Source organism: Lepidochelys kempii, chromosome 3, assembly GCF_965140265.1.
Source record: "Lepidochelys kempii isolate rLepKem1 chromosome 3, rLepKem1.hap2, whole genome shotgun sequence".
NCBI lineage: Eukaryota > Metazoa > Chordata > Testudines > Cheloniidae > Lepidochelys > Lepidochelys kempii.
Window position 1 is genome coordinate 182,230,338 of NC_133258.1, and position 18,042 is coordinate 182,248,379.

Genomic DNA, 18,042 nt, shown 5'->3' on the forward strand with positions numbered 1-18,042 from the left:
TGCCATAATGCAGACAACAAGCACCAAAAAATGAGGGCATTGGGCGGGGGGGGGGTGTGGGGGGGAATTAGAGAAGGGCTTGCAACAACTCTTTATCACAGATCAGAGCAGCAAAGCAGCCCAGAGCTGTCCCATCTCATGTTTCCTTTCTGTTTTATAATGTGTGACACTGTCCATGGATCTCTCAAATATAAAAAAAAATTCTTTACTGGGTACATTTTCCCCACCGACATCATCAAAACAATTCAGAAAGAGCCCACTGAATAAAGATCACAGACCAAATTCACTAGTAAGTGGTAAGCAAAAGAGGAAGGGTGATGAAGCACAATTCTTCTAAGGCATCTCCATCAAGTTGCTTGGTCCCTGTTGGACCAATTTAAAGGCCATATGGATGACCTTTATCAAACTCAGTGCTTATTCTTTAACAACATTTACACTGGTGTTCTCTAACACCCTGTGTAGTGACTCCACACCACTAATTAAAACATAGCCACAGGAAGAGACACATTATAATTGTAAATTTTCACACGTAAAAAAGTACTCCATTTGTATGATATACAGGATCCAATGTCAGAATACATTAATGTTTACAGCCACAATTTGCAAGCTGTAATCTAGCCTGTTTTATGGAGTATAAGCAAAACTACCAATCCCAGCTTTAGCATGTATTTATTGCTTTAAATTTCTAACCCTTTGAAACAATGTACATTTGGAGAAAACTTGTAGCTGAGCCAATGGCTAAAGTTTGGATTATTTAAAATATTATATTTTGTAAAGCACAAGGTATCGCTGTGTGGAAACTATAGCCTGATATTCAAAAGTATGAATCATCTATTAAAGATTGGGGTGCGAGGCCCGGTATTCCCAGGAGCTAATAGTCATTGGGAGATGAAGGTACTCAGTTCCTCTGAAAATCAGGTCATTGATTAATTACTTAAAGAGAATAAATGATACTGTATGCAGGAGGCTACTGATGTTATTCACAGGATGTATTTCCAATAATACATACAAATTCTGAGATAAGCCCTAAACAGCAACCTGAACTATATCTACTAAAAGTTACCAGGAATATAACAACAGTATGAGCACACTCCAAATACAAGTCACAGATGTATCTGAGTTTGGGGAGCAGCTTGAGTCTCACGCTGTTGTCTGCTTTCTTCATGTGGTTTGCTGGCTTTTCAATGGTTTGGATGTCTGGATTGCTTTGATTTGTGCCTCAACTGACTACAGCTATGGACTTTCTCACAGTCTTCTAGTAATTGTAGGTTGCCTCTCCAGTCTAGTCAAACATTTCATGGAAAGCCAATTTTACCACCAACAGCAGCCAGCAGCGTATCCTCATCTTAAGTAGCAGAGAGCTACATCACTCCTCTTAGTTGTATTTGTTTTTTAAAACACTCCTCTTAGCTGCTCCTTTGTTCTAGTAACCTCTTGCCCTGTAATTGTGGTTGTTGTCACTTGTTAACCAGAATTACAGCCAGATTATATTTCCTCTCTTTTTGGCTCTGGACAAGAAGTAGCTGTCCTGGAGTGAATCAAAAGCACTGCAATGCCTGGTAAAATGAGAAAGATGGTCTGTACTGATGCCTTCGATATTTTTACTTCCGTACTTTGCAGATGAACCACCCTTGTGATTCAAAACACTGTTATACGTGTTTGTTTCTAGAAGCACCAAAACCCTGCTGTACTGACCCTTGGGATCCCCCTGCTATACATCTCAAGCCAACTTCTTCCCCTTGTCATTTTGAATTCCCACAAGTTTAAACCCACAGCATATGTCCATCATAGCATATGTTCTTCCTGGTTTTATTCTGTTAAAAGACAGGGACACATTTTAATAGATGTCTTTCTATAAACCCTGAGGGGAAAGTTATTCAAAATTATATCTATGTAATAGAATGTACTACCATGAATAAATGGAAACTATTTCAATTTTACTGGAACGGTAGTGGTGTGTCAAATCAAGTTCAGATAGTTTAGAATTGAAACTATAAGTGATTTTAATTTCTGTACAAGTGAATCCTAGTAATTTTTAAAAATCACAAACAATTTTAGGTAGAAGCTTTTACAGAACAAGCATAATCCAGTTTTCCCTTGCAATTGTACCCCAAAGCCTTGATCTTCCCAGCTTTTACTCACTACTGATATGTATTACTACAGATACTTAATTTGAACTACGTAACGCAGCTTTACTGCGATGACAGCCAACTTCAAAGAATACATTCCCTCTGTTACCCCAATAAATTCACAGGGCTGAGAGATGAAATTTTCATTGAAGATTAACCATTTCCTGTGGAAGATGCAATATGTCAGACAACAGGGAAAAGCTTGTGAATGCTAATTCATAAGCTTGTAATATAAATGATGTGTGATGTAGCTTCAGAGATCTAACAAAAAAAGGTATTTCTCATAATCTATATATTCCTACCATGTTTGACTTGTAAATCCAAATTACTATGAGATGATTAAATCATCTGATAAACTCACCTATCATGGATTTCAATAGCATTCTCTCTGCATTTCAGAATGAAGTCTATAATAATTAGAGAGAGATAATGCATTGATTTTTAAAATATTTTCCTGTTCATTTAGTGCTTTTGAAAGGTATCAAGCTTTAAAGTCTTGGAAATTGAAGTCTTCTATATCTGTAGAACAGGAAGAGCACACACAGTGGCAATGCAAGATTCTCAACACCACTCAGCCAATATAATTCTGTACTGATGGGGCAGTACTTGTACCTCTTTAGAATGGTAGCAAACAGTTCACTCTTCAAACCTGTTCACTCTTCCTGGCATCTTCCTGAAACTGCCAACAAGCTATCAGGTTGATGTGAGATTTGCCTGCTAGAAACTGAACTGAGACTATAAAATTCATTTAACATAGGACACCAAAAAGACATCAGTGAGTAACTTTTGGTTACTACTAATCCGGATGGATTTGAACCTAGAAGTGAAAGGCCTGTGGTCTCAGTTCAGCAATGTACTTACACATGTGCCTAACTTTAAGCATGGGCGTAACGCAGGCACAAGTTTAATGCCTTACTAAATAAGGACCTAAGACCCTTAACCCCACTGGTACCATGTCTTCATTTTCTGTTTGTATTACACCTAGCACATGCTGGACACTATTGGAAACTAATAGTAAATAACAGCATGCTTACTTCGTCATGATGAAAATAGATCTTTAGTTACTTTGGTGAGGGGCAAATTAAAAATAGATAGTCTTATTGACTTCATGTGTTTGAAGTTATCCACGTCTAAGTGTTTGCAGGATCAGGCCTTTGTTCATTTTAACCCAGAAAAGGATAACAAAGAAAACAGGTGGGGAGTAGTAGGGTGAGAAATACAACAGGGAAAGATAAGCACAGGCATAAGGGTTTGCAGAATCAGAGCATTAGGTTGTAAAATCTTCTGGGTAGGGTCCTTATATGGTCTGTAAAGCACCATGAACCCCTATGGGACTTTTCAAAATAAAATAAAAAATAGACCATTTCATGGCATCCTCACAGCAGCAAGTTCTCATTTCCCAGTGTAAATGGTTTGACTGGGAGTTACATAAATACAAGGTGATACTGATTATAATATGGATATGGTACATATTTATCCATAACTGTAGCCTCTAAGGGGCACATATATTTCCCAATTGATTTGAGCCATTTGCAATGATAATTTATTTTTTCATATCTTAATCATCATGTGAGTCTATATAAACTGGTTGCTATCTCTCTAAGTGGTTAAAATACAGTGAAAATCCTGGGTGTGGGGCAGGGGAGGGAAACTATATAATGAACCATAATAGCTGGCATGGAAAATTGCTTTATACCTTGCCATATTCTTTTCCAATAACCCTTTTTTCACATTATCTTTTAATACTCTAAGACATAGGCAGCATGTGACTCCTGAATTCGGGGAGGGTAGGCGTGAGCACTGGAAGCTCCCAGAAGTGAGGAGGGTCCTCCGGCACCTGGACTATGGCCCCACTCCCTGCTCCACCCTGAGACCTGCCCCTGTTCAACCTCCTCCCCCCAAAGCCACGCCCACGCTCTGCCCCAGGCCTGGCTCCTGCTCAGCCACCTGCCTCAAAATCCTCCCACCTGTGCCTCTCCGCCCCCTCCCCCTGAGATTCCCCCCACCCGCCCCCTCCACCCCATCCCCCTATGGCAGCACATGGAGCCCCATGTCCTCTCCCCCGCCTACCCCCAGCCTAGGAGGTGGACCTGCTGTCTGCTTCCAGGGTGCATCACGGTGCCTGGAGAGATAGGGACTAGCCTGACTTAGCTCCGCAACACTGCTAACTGGACTTTTAATGACCCAGTGCTGACCGGAGCCACCAGGGTCTGGTCAAAAACCAGACGCCTGGTCACCCTACCCCTGAGGCCTCCCTGCCTGCTGCTCAGGCTACTTCACCCTCTCTCTCAAGTTCCCCCCTCCTGCCACTCCTCAGCAGGAGAGGAGGGCCTTGGGGGAGGGGGCGGAGAGGTACAAACAGTGGGTGTGGAGCTCAGGGGAAGAGGTAGAGTAAGGGCAGGACCTCGGGAGCAAGAAAAGGAGCGGGAGTGGGAATTGGAGCAGCGTGGGTGGGGTTATGGGGGGAGATGATGAGTGGGAGTGGGGCCTCGGGGCAGAGCTACAGCTCAGAAGCCCTTTCGGTGGCAGCACTCCAAAGGCAGCTGGCCAATGAGCCTCTGGAGGGAGATGCACCAAATTCTGTTTGGGCCACATCCCTGGCCTCTTATACCCTCTGCCCATGCTCTAAGTTGAGTTTCTGGTTTTTAATACATTGTAAGACTCTAACCAGTTTTGTGTATTTTTTTGCTTCTGTACAATGAACAATCTGTAAACCTGAAACTGGAATTTAATGTGAACCTGCAAACACTAGAAGTCTTGATTTCGAACCAGCTGTCTCCTGAGTCGCGTGGATTGCAGGCATTTCATTAGATGGGCTAGTTTAACTAGAAAAAGGTTTTGGCAGAGCCTACATCTTTCTGGGCCAGTAAAAAGAGATAATGGTGAAAATCAGTCATTTGGAAGGTAGAAGAAATACTCAGCTTATAATAGACTGTCCCTGAAGGCCATTATGGTTTAACACTCATTTTCTTTTTAATGTTAGAATTGCTTATTTTTATGTGGAAGCACATGGTTTAGTTCATTGAGTTGGCAGGTGGCAGTAATCCTTGATTGTACGCCGCCAATGCACAAAGGGAAACCATGGTAATCCACTCCAGTGCTTTTTCAAGAGTTGTTGCATATGCTTTTCTGTATAACGTTCTACATATATCTCACTGTACTAATAAAACTCATAAGGGTATACATTTTATTTTTTGCAGAAAGTGTTATAAAACTCAATTAACAATCACATGCTACTTGGCCATAAATAGCAATCATCGTTGTCTTACGTCATGCAAAGCACACATTCTTATCCAGGCTAATTTTAATTTTAATTTGCCTGGTCTCAACTATTAATATCTTAGTCATTTAACCTGCACTTAACCTTAAAATGAAATGCTGGCTATTTTTGTGTTCACGGTTACACCAGCTTTTAAAAAAGAAAACATACCCGCTGAAATTTGTTTCCATAGCTATCTGTGCTATCAAATTGCATTCAAATATAAACTGATTTGTAATAATAGTGATTTATCTGTTCCCGTAATTTGACAAACAATTTTGTCCAGATCCTCAAAAGTATTTAAGCTCCCATCTTCCACTGAAATCAGTTGATGTTAGAAACCTGAGCACTTTTGAGGATCTGGGCCTTAGGGCCCTAATTCTCAGTTATTTTGCCCCGGTCTTGGGGTAGGAATGGGGTGGGGAGTGTGGCTTCCAGTTACCTTTGTACTCCCTGTATTCTGGAACAATAGCAAGCATGCCTGGACTCCAGTGTAATTTAGAGCTGTCTCTAAATTACATGGCCCCCTGTGTGTCCTTAAAAGCAGGGATTAGTCATGGTGCAGTGCATTATAGACAAGTCCCTAGCCCTGGGCCCTGACATGCCCCTTCTTCTGGAGGATGGTAGCAAGACTGACATGGAGCATTTAGGCCAGTACCCCACTGTCTTGGGAAGGCCTTGCGTACAGGAAGTATTCTCAGCTGTCTTTTTTTCATCCACTTTATGGCCCCTTTATGCTGTCAGAGTAGCATAAAGGGCCTTACCTTGGAATCCACAACATCTGTATAGAGTAATTGAGTTTATGTAGGTAGAGTACGGTGGGATTGGGTTGTGAAATCCAGCTTCCCTTACGCCGGGTAACCCAGGGCGAGTGAGCAAGCCTGAACAGAATCCTTTCCCTTCTGAGGCTGCAGCAAATTGCACAGATTGTTGGGACTCCTGGATCTACATTAATGCAGATTCCATGGTCTTTCCCCTGGCCTCTGTACTGCAGCTTTTCATGCTGGTCTATGCGGGGCCAGTGTGGAAGTCCATTCTGTGGCATGTAGTACACCAATACCAATGGCATGTGGTACACCAATAAAGTGTTCATCTAAGGTATTACAATATTGTATTCAAAAAGAGATTTGTGCTGTCTAAAAGCATCACCTTCGCCAGCAGTTGATGGGGTGCAGCTTTCCAAACAACTGTGTCTTTACTCCAAACTATTAGCATGTATCAGAAACACAATCTATTTCACACATCTTTATCTAAACTATTTCAACATGGAATGGAAGTACTCAGATTATGGATACATTAGAAATGTTGACTGGAGACAAATTAGAAATTCACATAGGGTGTCCCTTTTTACACGCGCTTTCTGAGAAATACAGTGGGAGCCCTAACAGAATCTGTTTCTATGGTGAGAGATTAATGCTCTCCATTAATATGAATATTTGCTTGCAACCAGTTATAAAGGATTTAATCATATAAACATGTATCAACTCTGTATGCAGTGAAATCTGAATTTAATGATTTGGTAACGTGGATTAAAAAACACTTTTTAAAAGCCATTTCCTTTTTGGCGCTGATGTTTGCCCCATGCTTATACTGTGGACACTGAGTTGTAAGGATCAGACTGGAAGCAATTTCTTTGATGTTTTTAAAGGTAGGAAATAATTTCTTACCTTTCTGAATGCAGCTCTGCTGCAGGTAAATTAGAACGTTACAGCTGTGGGAATGCCAATTATAGCCAATTGTAACCTGAAAGACATGCCTTTGCATTAAAATTCCTAGCAGGACTTATTTCTGTCCTTGTAATATGTAGAGATTGTTTAGATTATATATCTCTGAGTTGGGAAATCTGGGTACAGTGATCAATCACGTGATCAAAATGGGAGGTTGCTAAATCCATCCCGACAAGGAGGTTTCACTATAAATTTCTTCTAATGTTACTAAAATCTGTTGTTATTAATGTTACTAAAATCTGATATCAGATCAAGCATAACCTTCAGTGAAGAACTGGGCAAAAAATAGCATTCAGAACCAGACTGAATTTACTCTAAAATTTGGAATTCAGACCTAAGGCCAAATTTGGAGTAGGGTTCAGAATAGGATTTGATGGCACCAAAGTCTTGTGAGATTTTGACTCCAAATGCTAGAATTCTTGCAAAACCCATCTGAGCTTGTGAGATTACTGCCATCTTCAAAAGTAGAAATTTCATGAGATTAGCTCCTGCTGCTGCTATGAGATTTCCACCATTTTAGTCCTTAATCCTGAAAGAATTGTTTTTGTTGTGAGATTTCAGCCTACTCCAAATCACAGTAAATGTCCCAAAATAGCCTCTTTCCAGATTCTGAGATGACTCAGAACAAACACCAGAAAGCTGAATTTAATTCCAGAGATTTAAATCTAACTTCCCATCACTCTGATATAGAAAGAAGTTCTGATTTGAGATCCCAGTGGTATTATACAGTAGAATCTCAGAGTTATGAACACCTCTGGAATGAAGATTGCGAGAGGATGCTCAGGGGTGCAGGTGCTTACCTCAAGCGACTCCCGAAAGCAACGGCATGTCTCTTCTCTGGCTCCCACACGAAGACATGGCCAGGCCGCTCAGCTGCATGCTCCCCCATCCACAGCTGCCACCCCTGCAGCTCCCATTGGCTGTGGTTCCTGGCCAATGGGAGCGTGCGGTGCTTGGGGTGGGAGCAGCATGCAGAGAGGAGCCCCCGGCTGCTCCAACACATAGGAGCCAGAGTGAGGACATGCCACTGCTTCTAGGAGCTTCTGGGAGTGGCCCCTGTCCCTGCTCCCCGGCTGGAGCGAGGCAAGCCCGAGACCCCACTGCCCAGCGGAAGCTCTAGTGCCAGATTAAAATGGCTGGCAGGCCACATCTGGTGCGCGGGCCGTAATTTGCCCTCCCCTGGCCTAAATAGTCTACTGCATGATTTGTAAACTATAGCATGGCATGGAGCCATTATTATATTTACGACATGCTGCCACAGTTGCTGACTTTGCCCTCTTTTCCACCAAGAAGCCATTCAAATTGACTCCCCAGGCACAATATACATTTAGCCTATTTTAAAGTCCTCAGCTAATTTGCTGTAGCTCTTGTTTGTTCTAAAAATTTGCAGCCAGTCCTATCAATGAAGTTTGCTAATCATTAGGATGTTAGTGCTTGCATGCATTCAGACATCCTGTGTACAAAACTCTTTAACCACTACAGTAAAGGGGTTTTTTGGAGGATGGGAGTAACTACATAGTTTTATGGCATGTGGTTTGCACTTTGCACTCTTTTTAAAATTCCTTGAGAATTGTGCTTGACAAAATAACTGCTCTTAACAGTATACTTGTTACTTTTATACAGTGTACTTTAATGATAGAAAATGGATGTCCCATGGATAAAATTACATGCTTTGCACACCACTGTGTCCTGTCTCAAGGATTTAAGACCAGTAATCTTTTAAAATTGATCATTAGTCGCTTATCTTTCATAATGTTGCCATTGGCTGGTAATTTGGTAAATGGAGAAATTAAAAGAAAAAAAGAAGAAGAGGAAGAAGTAGGTAACACTTTGTGGGGATAGTATTAGACATAAATAAGGAGTGGGCAGGAGAAATATATCTGATACAAGGGGTTTCACGAGCACCAGAAATCTAACTTGGAAAAAGAATAGTTCAACCACATAGAGAACTCTGGTCATATTCATTCCTGGAGCAGTGCCATCAAAAGCCATGACATTACACCCTATATAAATATTAGCAACTATCACAAAATGCTGCAACCTCCCGCACATTTTGGATAAGCAATTTCCACTCCATTGTGTTCCGTCATATGGATGTTAACTGAAAGCTGTAGCCACTTTACCTATCTAAAGAGCCTGACATTCCTAAATTGTTGTGAAATTATTTTAATCTTTATATCTGAATTAGCTATTTTGAGAGGTGCTACCTTCTCTTTTGATATATCAGGGCTAGTTTGGTGAAAATGGGTAGAATTCCACCATTGAATAGTCTGATTTGTGAGAGGTAATATTTGATACCACAGGCTGCAAAGTTTCTTTATAGGGCCAAAAGTCTTCTAGTGATTGAAGAGCTAAATTCAGATAGAAGGCTGGAATTTGGTCCAGTATTTTTAATTGCAAAAATCTGCTTTATGGGGTCTAGTTAACATTAATAGATGTGTTCAAACTTATAATTGGTACCTACCTATCTCTTTAGTGACTCTACATCTTTGGAAGATGCTAAAAGTAAGTTCTTCGAGTGATTCTTCATGTCCATTCCAAGCAGGTGTGTGCCGGCCGCGTGCACGCCAGCCGGAAGATTTTTCCCCTAGCAGTGTCAGTAGGGTTGGCCTGGGCGCCCCCTGGAATGGCGCCTTCACAGCTCCCAATATTGGGCCCCACTGACCCCCCCACCTCCTCAGTTCCTTCTTACCGCCTGTGATGGCTAGCTGGAACTTTGCTCGCTCTTACAGCAAGCGTCTTAGCAGTGTTTTTCTTCTTATTGTACATAGTTCAATAGTTATTCTCTATAGTTATACTTTTTCATATAGTTAGTAGTGGTTTGTTAGATACTTCATTTCCCCTTTGGGGGTATGCCCTGGTCTCTGGGGTTTAAACTCTGTGAGTCCTGTGGAAAGTTTATGCCCAAGAGTGAACCTCACTCATCTTGCCTGCGGTGCCTTGGTGAGACTCACCAAAAGGACAAGTGCCACATTTGCAAGGGTTTCTGCCCAAGAACCCTTAAGGACAGAGAGCAGAAACTAAAACTCCTGCTCATGGAGGCGGCTCTGAGACAGCAATCTGATCCAGGACCCAACAACCTGGCACTGAGCACGTCCTCTTCGGTCTGCAGTGCTCCAGCGCCAACGGCGAGCGAAATGGGCCTGGCTAAGGACCCTAAAGCCCACCGGCACCTCCACTACTCGGGCCATAGGGCATCAGCCTCAGTTCGGCACCGTTCTCCATCTCCAGTGCCGGTGAAGAAGAAGAGGCCGGTGAGGGACTGATCACCCCCCTTGAAACTTAAGGGGCCGGCGCCGTCCACGAGTGGCTTGGGACAGACCACCTCCGCCTTGCTTTCGCCCAGGGTTTCATTGACTCCTGCCCCAGCCAGGGTCCAGTCGAGTCCGAACCCTCCTCGGTCTCTGGACCATGTGGTGGATATACAACCACCATCGATGCCGGAGGCGTTCGAGGCAGCAACAGACCTGATGCGCCTCCCGGTGCCATCCTCCCCCCAAAGGAGGGACAAATCTCCAGTGACCGCACGTCCCCTGTTCCACTCCAGGGGTAAGCCAACCATGAATCATAGAATCATAGAATATCAGGGTTGGAAGGGACCTCAGGAGGTCATCTAGTCCAACCCCCTGCTCAAAGCAAGACCAATCCCCAATTAAATCATCCCAGCCAGGGCTTTGTCAAGCCTGACCTTAAAAACTTCTAAGGAAGGAGATTCTACCACCTCCCTAGGTAACGCATTCCAGTCTTTCATCACCCTCCTAGTGAAAAAGTTTTTCCTAATATCCAACCTAAACCTCCCCCACTGCAACTTGAGACCATTACTCCTTGTCCTGCCCTCTTCTACCACTGAGAATAGTCTAGAACCATCCTCTCTGGAACCACCTCTCAGGTAGTTGAAAGCAGCTATCAAATCCCCCCTCATTCTTCTCTTCTGCAGACTAAACAATCCCAGTTCCCTCAGCCTCTCCTCATAAGTCATGTGTTCCAGACCCTAATAATTTTTGTTGCCCTTCGCTGGACTCTCTCCAATTTATCCACATCCTTCTTGTAGTGTGGGGCCCAAAACTGGACACAGTACTCCAGATGAGGCCTCACCAATGTCGAATAGAGGGGGAGGATCACGTCCCTCGATCTGCTGGCTATGCCCCTACTTATACATCCCAAAATGCCATTGGCCTTCTTGGCAACAAGGGCATACTGCTGACTCATATCCAGCTTCTCGTCCACTGTCACCCCTAGGTCCTTTTCCGCAGAACTGCTGCCTAGCCATTCGGTCCTTAGTCTGTAGCTGTGCATTGGGTTCTTCCGTCCTAAGTGCAGGACCCTGCACTTATCCTTATTGAACCTCATCAGATTTCTTTTGGCCCAATCCTCCAATTTGTCTAGGTCCCTCTGTATCCCATCCCTGCCCTCCAGCGTATCTACCACTCCTCCCAGTTTAGTATCATCCACAAATATGGCCCATCAGTCTCCATCTCCGGGACTGCCTGCACAGACACAGGAAGTGCACCGCTCTTGTCATCATTCGTTGGCGACCCAGGGGACTGCTCCTCCATGGTCTTCTTATTTGGACACCTCGGAATTGGAGGTGGGCTCAGCTCAATCTAGCAGATCACAGAGCAGAAGGTCCAGGTCCTGGCACAGTCACCAACCATACCCGGCACCGTGGCAGCAACAGTGGCAACCACCTGCTCAATGGCCCTTCTGGATGCCCTGGGCGTACCATCAGAGCTTGGGTCAAGTCCATGGTCCGTGCTCCAGAATGGTGTTGGTGTCCTTGGCGTTGTTCGTGCCACAGTCAGCGCCGGTACCGCCTATGACGGTGGCACCCTTGGGTGGAGTGGCCCCGCCGAGTCACATGGTTTCGGCACTGATACCTCAGCCAGCTCCGGCACCAGCTCTCCAGGTGACAGCACTGGTGAATATGAATGTCACAGAAGAGTTAATAAGACAGAAGCAGCAGATATAAATATGAGAAATCCCTGTGGCCTCATTTCCAGTGGTGAAAATACCAGAAAGTTACCTGTTAATAACTTAAAGTCTAATAAAGAAGACAGAAAATAAATGGAAAAGTCTATGGATGAAATGACATTACCAGCATTATTCTGAGAGTAGAGATATCTTATATGACATAAAGCCTTTAAAGTTCATATGCTAAGATCAACATGAACAAATTAGTTTTGCCTCTGCTTTATTTTTTGGTCATGCCATAAAGCATTTTGATAAAGATGCAAGGTATAATTACTGAATTATGTAGCATTATTAAAGAATTGCAAGATGGAAATCAAAAGGAAGCACAGAAAAATTCTTAATCAACTATTTTCTTTTTGAGGGGAATGGGAGATTAGACAAATGGGAAAACAACTCTGTGTAGAGAATCTGAGAAGATTGCTGCTAATAATTATTCAAAACAAGAACTTGCTATCTAGGGACTGTCTATATCTCAGTAAGGAATTAGTATGATTGAAGGTAAATAATACTGTACAGTCGTGTATTTTTCAATGTCCGAACAATGAAGTTTGCTCCAACACAGCTTTTTTTTAAAAATATAATCCTCTTTGTAATATTTTTCAGAAGATCTTGGGGCATTCTGAATCTATTTTGCTTTCCAGTAAAATTTTCCACATTCATGGCAGTGGGTGTTAATTAGCAGGTGGGGGACTGACATGGGAAGAGATCATCATTTGGGATTCTTATCCAGAACTCCAAATCAGAGAAGGGGCTGAACCAAACCCTCCAGATCAGTTCGCCAACAAACTTGCAGAAAATTCAGAGCTGAATCCATATATGACTGTGGTGGGGCGGTGCCCCACCCCCAGGCCAGATTGGGCTAGAGTAAGCCGGAGCAGCTGCGCAGCAGGGCAGCCAATCAGTAAAAGGCCTACTGGGAGCCAATCAGGGCCAGTATTACAGCCAGCCAATCAGGGCTAGGCTAGGCCCTATATAAAGGCTGCCCAGGAAGGGAGCAGGCAGTCTGTCCCAGACCTTCATGGAGGAAGTTCTGTCTCCTGAGAAGGAGACTGGCACCTTGGACAGAGCAGTGCTGGGCAGGCTCGGGGGAGTATAGACGGGCTCTGGCCCAATACCTGCCAGACTGCAGGCCCTGATAGAAAGGGCCTAGAGGGTGCAAAGTGCCAGAGGGGAAGTGGCCCAGGGACAGTTAGACAAGGGGAGAGAAGGAGGGCAGGGAGGCTGCCACTAGAGGGTCCCTGGGTCAGGACCCAGAGTAGTGGGCGGGCTTGGGTCCCCCCTTCCTCCTTGTACAGCACCTGGCTGTGGAAGGGTGGCTGTGACAGACTGCAACCAGCCCTTGAACAGAGGGGCTAGACTTGAGGGGTTGTGGTTGGCCACTGCAGCAGGAGTGAACTGGAAAGACTACTGTTAACCCCCTCCCCAAAAGGGGGTGAGTGTGGACTTGGGGGCACTGCCGGAGGGCAGTATCCTGAAGAGGATGCCACCAAGCGAGGAGCAATGTGCGTCCAGATGCCAACAGAGGGCGAAAGTCAGATGGGACACCACTAACGGGGGGCGCTCCATATGGACTGAGCTAATTCCCATGCATGCCAGCGGGAAGCGCTGCAGTGGTGAGTCCCAATCCCGTCACAATGACCCTTGGAATTCAAGAGCCATGTCCACGCAGAATTTTCCCCCCATTCAGTAAGAATAACAAGTAGCTTTGCACTAAGACAAATTTTCAAATGTGGACAGAAAAAGCACATATAAAACAACCTCTCTGCCCAGCTCTCAGCAACAGCATTTGAACCCAGAAGTAGTGGCACTGTGATACAGACCTCTGCTACCACACATCTCCAAAGAAGAATTTAAATGGCCACTATATCTCTGTTCCATTTCAAATTCCAAGCTTCACAAAAAGTTTCAAAGGTGCACAAGCACCAAAAATGAAGATCTCATTTCATGTGCAATTTAATGGAACCAGAAAGACCCTACTATTGCCCAAATCTCATTATCACATGGGAACATGCCATTCAGTGTGAAAATGCCACTATTACACTCTGTTTTTGACTTTTGCAATTTTTTGGGGGAATAGATAATCTTGGCTAACACATCATGCAGACCCGGGAGAGGTATTTCTTTAAACAACTGGTAGGTGGAGTTTGTCATCTATATTTTTTAATGCAGCATAATTTACTGGAAGTAATTATTATTGTACATAGTTTGTTTGTAAATTGTGGCTCACATCTGTAAGGTTCAACTTGCAAAATGATTTTCATTCAGTTTTGACGATAGAATTTCAGTAAATATGGTGGCTGCATAGTTATTATTTTATGTCATTTATTAATAGAACATGAGATAGGTATTGCCCTGTAGAGTGAAAGAGTTTATTCAGCTTCACTACTCCAGGGTTTTTGGTGGGCTTTTGGCTGCTTGTATGTGTTCTCATAGCAGCAATGGCCAAATGTGGGTTTTTTTCAGTAGTTGCCTGGCCTTTTCTTCCAGGTGAGGACTCCTCTGCCTTTGGCAGCTCCAGATTGGATTAATGGTGTGTGGTCTTCTTGGGGATTCACCTGAAGACCATTAGGCAAGATCAGCAGAATTATCACTGATGTGCTAGTAACATCCACAACTCTGTGGTGCCCCTCCTCAGTGAAAGAGGTTCCACTCGGGCATGCACAGGAATAAAAATCTGAGACTTTTGGAGGGGCATGTTCTGTGCCCCTGCTGCAGCCCTGGAGCCAGATGAGCTCTGTGACCCACCACAGCCCCAGAGCCGGAGGAGCTCTGTGAACTGTCCCGGGGCCAGAGGAGCTCTGTGCTCCTGCTGGTTATTGGGGGACCCATACCTCTGCTTGCCCCCCCTTGCTCATGCTCCTGGTTCCACATAACTGTGGGATTTCTCTGAACTCAGCCTGTCCTTATTCTGCCCAAACCTTCCCCCTCCATGCCAGCATGCAAAAAGCTTCCATGGAGCTAAATTCCATGCTGTGCATGGGTGATGCAGCCCTACATACCTCCTCAAATCCTTTCCCACCTGTAGAGGAGAATAGCACCAATTATGCCACCAGGTGGACCTCCACATCTAGGGAGGAAGGGGCAAAATCTACCCCTTGTTCATATGCAGAATAAATAATATAAGGTACATACTGTGCTTCCTTTTTCTTTTTTAAAGAGTCTGCTGGGTAGGTTGGCCATGTGGATTTTTATTTATGTAATGTGCTTGATTTATGGTATTGTATGTGGAGACTGGAAGAGACATAGAATATTAATATTTACATCAACCAACTTCTGGATAATATGACTGTAAAAGAAGCACTTAAATGATGGCTTTTGAAAGCTTCATGAGCAGGTGTTCCAATGAACCTTTTAGCTCTCTTGACCTACACTTGACCTGGTCCCACTTGACTTATTCCAATGTGTTTATGGCTGTAGTTACACTGGAAATGTGCAGGTCCTGATCTCAGTAATTGAATGCTTCCTCTTGGGCAGCTAGTGTTCAACTATTCTTAATTGTTCTGTAGGTAAAGTCATCCACCAAATTAGGGATGCTTCTTGGTGGAGTTGACCATCATTAATTGGTCTTTAGCAAGTTGTTTATTAAATGGACAATCCTTGCAGAGAGATCCTGGTGACCTGTGTCTTAAGGATGTTTGCATCTTTCTGTTCGCTCATTATTTTCCTTGATCTTTTCTACATGAATGCCAAATTACTTGACTCTTGAATAACCCCTGTAAATTGGCAGATATAAATAGCTGTGAAAATGTGATAAGACATTTAACTTTTTAAATAAAAAGGTGGTTTCATATTCTCTTTTGTTTAATTTTTTCTGCTATATGCATATTTTAAAATGGAATTTTTATTTATGGAATCTTTATCTTTTAGATTCTTTCTGGAGTTCAGACACATCCCTTTCTCTCAGTTACAATTTTAAAGTTTCTAATGCAATGGCTGATCCTGATCCAGCTGAAATCAATGGACATTTTCAGCAAGGTCCTAGGCTGGTATAAATTCAAGGGAGCTGCCTCAATTTATACCGGTGTGAGTAAAATTGGACCTCCACAGTTTGCAGACTGGCCTGAACTCTAGTTTACAGAGAATGTATAACCCACTCAATATTTGCGTAGTTGATATGCCCTGTGTGTATGACGTCTTGTGGTTTCAAGAGATGGTCCTTATATCTTTTATATCTCCTGAGATCCTCACCCTCCTCTATGGGCCATGATAGCAGCAGTTGCTGTTGTTTTTTCCCTTTGTGTCATAGCCCAAAGAATGTCATTGTCATATTCTTTATTGTCAATTTTAACTCACTCTGGCACTGCAAATACTTTGAACATATCACCACTTTTCCACTTCTTCTGCCTTTCCTATCCCTCCTACTATGGGACCTATCTATATTAATGGTCTAGTGATGAGAATCTTTGGGCTAGGTTACACTTAATGGCACCTAGATCATGATCACCACCACTTCTAATTTTTCTTTCTGGATTGTCATGTTCCTTGCATTTATGTACAGACAATTTAATACACATCCTCTCTAATCCTTATTGCTTTTGACCCAGAATACTTTAGCTTTTGACTTGGGTTCTGTGTTGGAAGTATTTGTACATACTCAGTTGAAAGGCACTGTCTACCACTCTGAACACATTAGTGGCAACAATGAGGCTGAGCTGCAGGCCCTGCTCCAGCTCCTGTGCGCTCCAATGGCCCACTCCAGCATTCCACTGGGAGTTGCAGGGGTGGTGGCCTGCGGATGGGGCAGTGTGCAGAGCTGTCTGGCTGCCCCTCAGTGTAGGAGCTGGAGAAGGGACATGCCACTGTTTCCGGGAGCCAACTGAGGTAAGCGCTGCTCAGAGCCTGCACTCCTGAGCCTCTCTCCATGCCCCTACCCCAGCCCTGATCCGCCTCCTGCTCTCCAAATCCCTCGATCCCAGCCCGGAGCACCCTCCTGCACCCAAAACCTCTCATCCCCAGCCCCACCCCAGAGCCCACACTCCCAGCTGAAACCTGCACCACTTCCCACACACCTGCCCCAGCCCTGATCCCCCTCCTTCCCTCCAAACCCCTTCCCACACTCCTCCCAGCCAGAGCACCCTCCTACACCCCCAACTCCTCATCCCCAGCCCCACCCCTGAGCCCGCACCCCCAACCAGAGCCCTCACCCCCTTCCGTACCACAACCCCAATTTTGTGAGCATTCATGACCCACCATACAATTTCTATTTCCCGATGTGGCCCTCAGGTAAAGTTTGCCTACCCCGATCTATATCTATATACAGATATTAAGATATATACGCATATTATGCAGAAGTATCCCATAGTTACATGGGCTTATTCCCAAGGAAAGAGTGCAAATTTTTCTATTTTTTTTAAATTCTTCATAAATGGTACAGTAAGTATAACTACTAAAAATGTGGATGGCCTCAATTGCTCCTATGAAACTCATTATGAATATTACAGGCTCAGTGACCTTTGTTTCTAATCCAGTGGTTTACTTCAGATACCTATGCCTTGGAGCAATTATCCTTTTTGAAATTAAAGACGAGGAAAAGGAGAGCCAAATTGTATTTCCTTTTCAAGGAAGACAATTAGTTATAAGTATGGTTATTTTTTTAAATCCTCTGTTAGGTAGTAAGACACAGCAGACTTAAGCTATTTTAAATAATTCCTAGCTACCACTGTTCAATAATAAAGAATGTGGGGAAAAAAACATTTGGTGCAATCCAATATTTTAAATATAATCTGTGCAACCAACTCCCTTTAGTAGTTAAGTAAATATAAATTGAATGTCATAGCCATTAAATATCTATTGCAACGGCTGGCATTGTGCCTAAGTAGGCTAGGGTATAGTACTTAGACCCTGCTACTCTTGAAATATGTCACACTGTTAACAAGCTTCTGCATCACTGTGAATGTGGCTTTATTCCTAGATCAGGTCAGGAATCGGGTTTGCAGCAAATTTCCAGAATGAATGC

At 43.6% G+C, this 18,042-nt stretch overlaps 1 protein-coding gene across 30 annotated transcripts in view; it reads left to right on the forward strand.

Annotated features, from left to right (window-relative positions):
* NRXN1 (neurexin 1) overlaps positions 1 to 18,042 on the forward strand; it is a 1,248,790-nt gene that overhangs the window by 686,033 nt on the left and 544,715 nt on the right. The window contains exon 19 of one of the 30 annotated variants that reach the window (XM_073339216.1): positions 1,621 to 1,742. The exons of the other annotated variants lie outside the window; for them this stretch is intronic. Coding sequence (XP_073195317.1) covers positions 1,621 to 1,637 — 17 coding nt within the window. The 3' untranslated portion in view covers positions 1,638 to 1,742. Of the gene's footprint in view, positions 1 to 1,620; positions 1,743 to 18,042 lie in introns of those variants that run through there. 30 annotated transcript variants of the gene reach the window in all.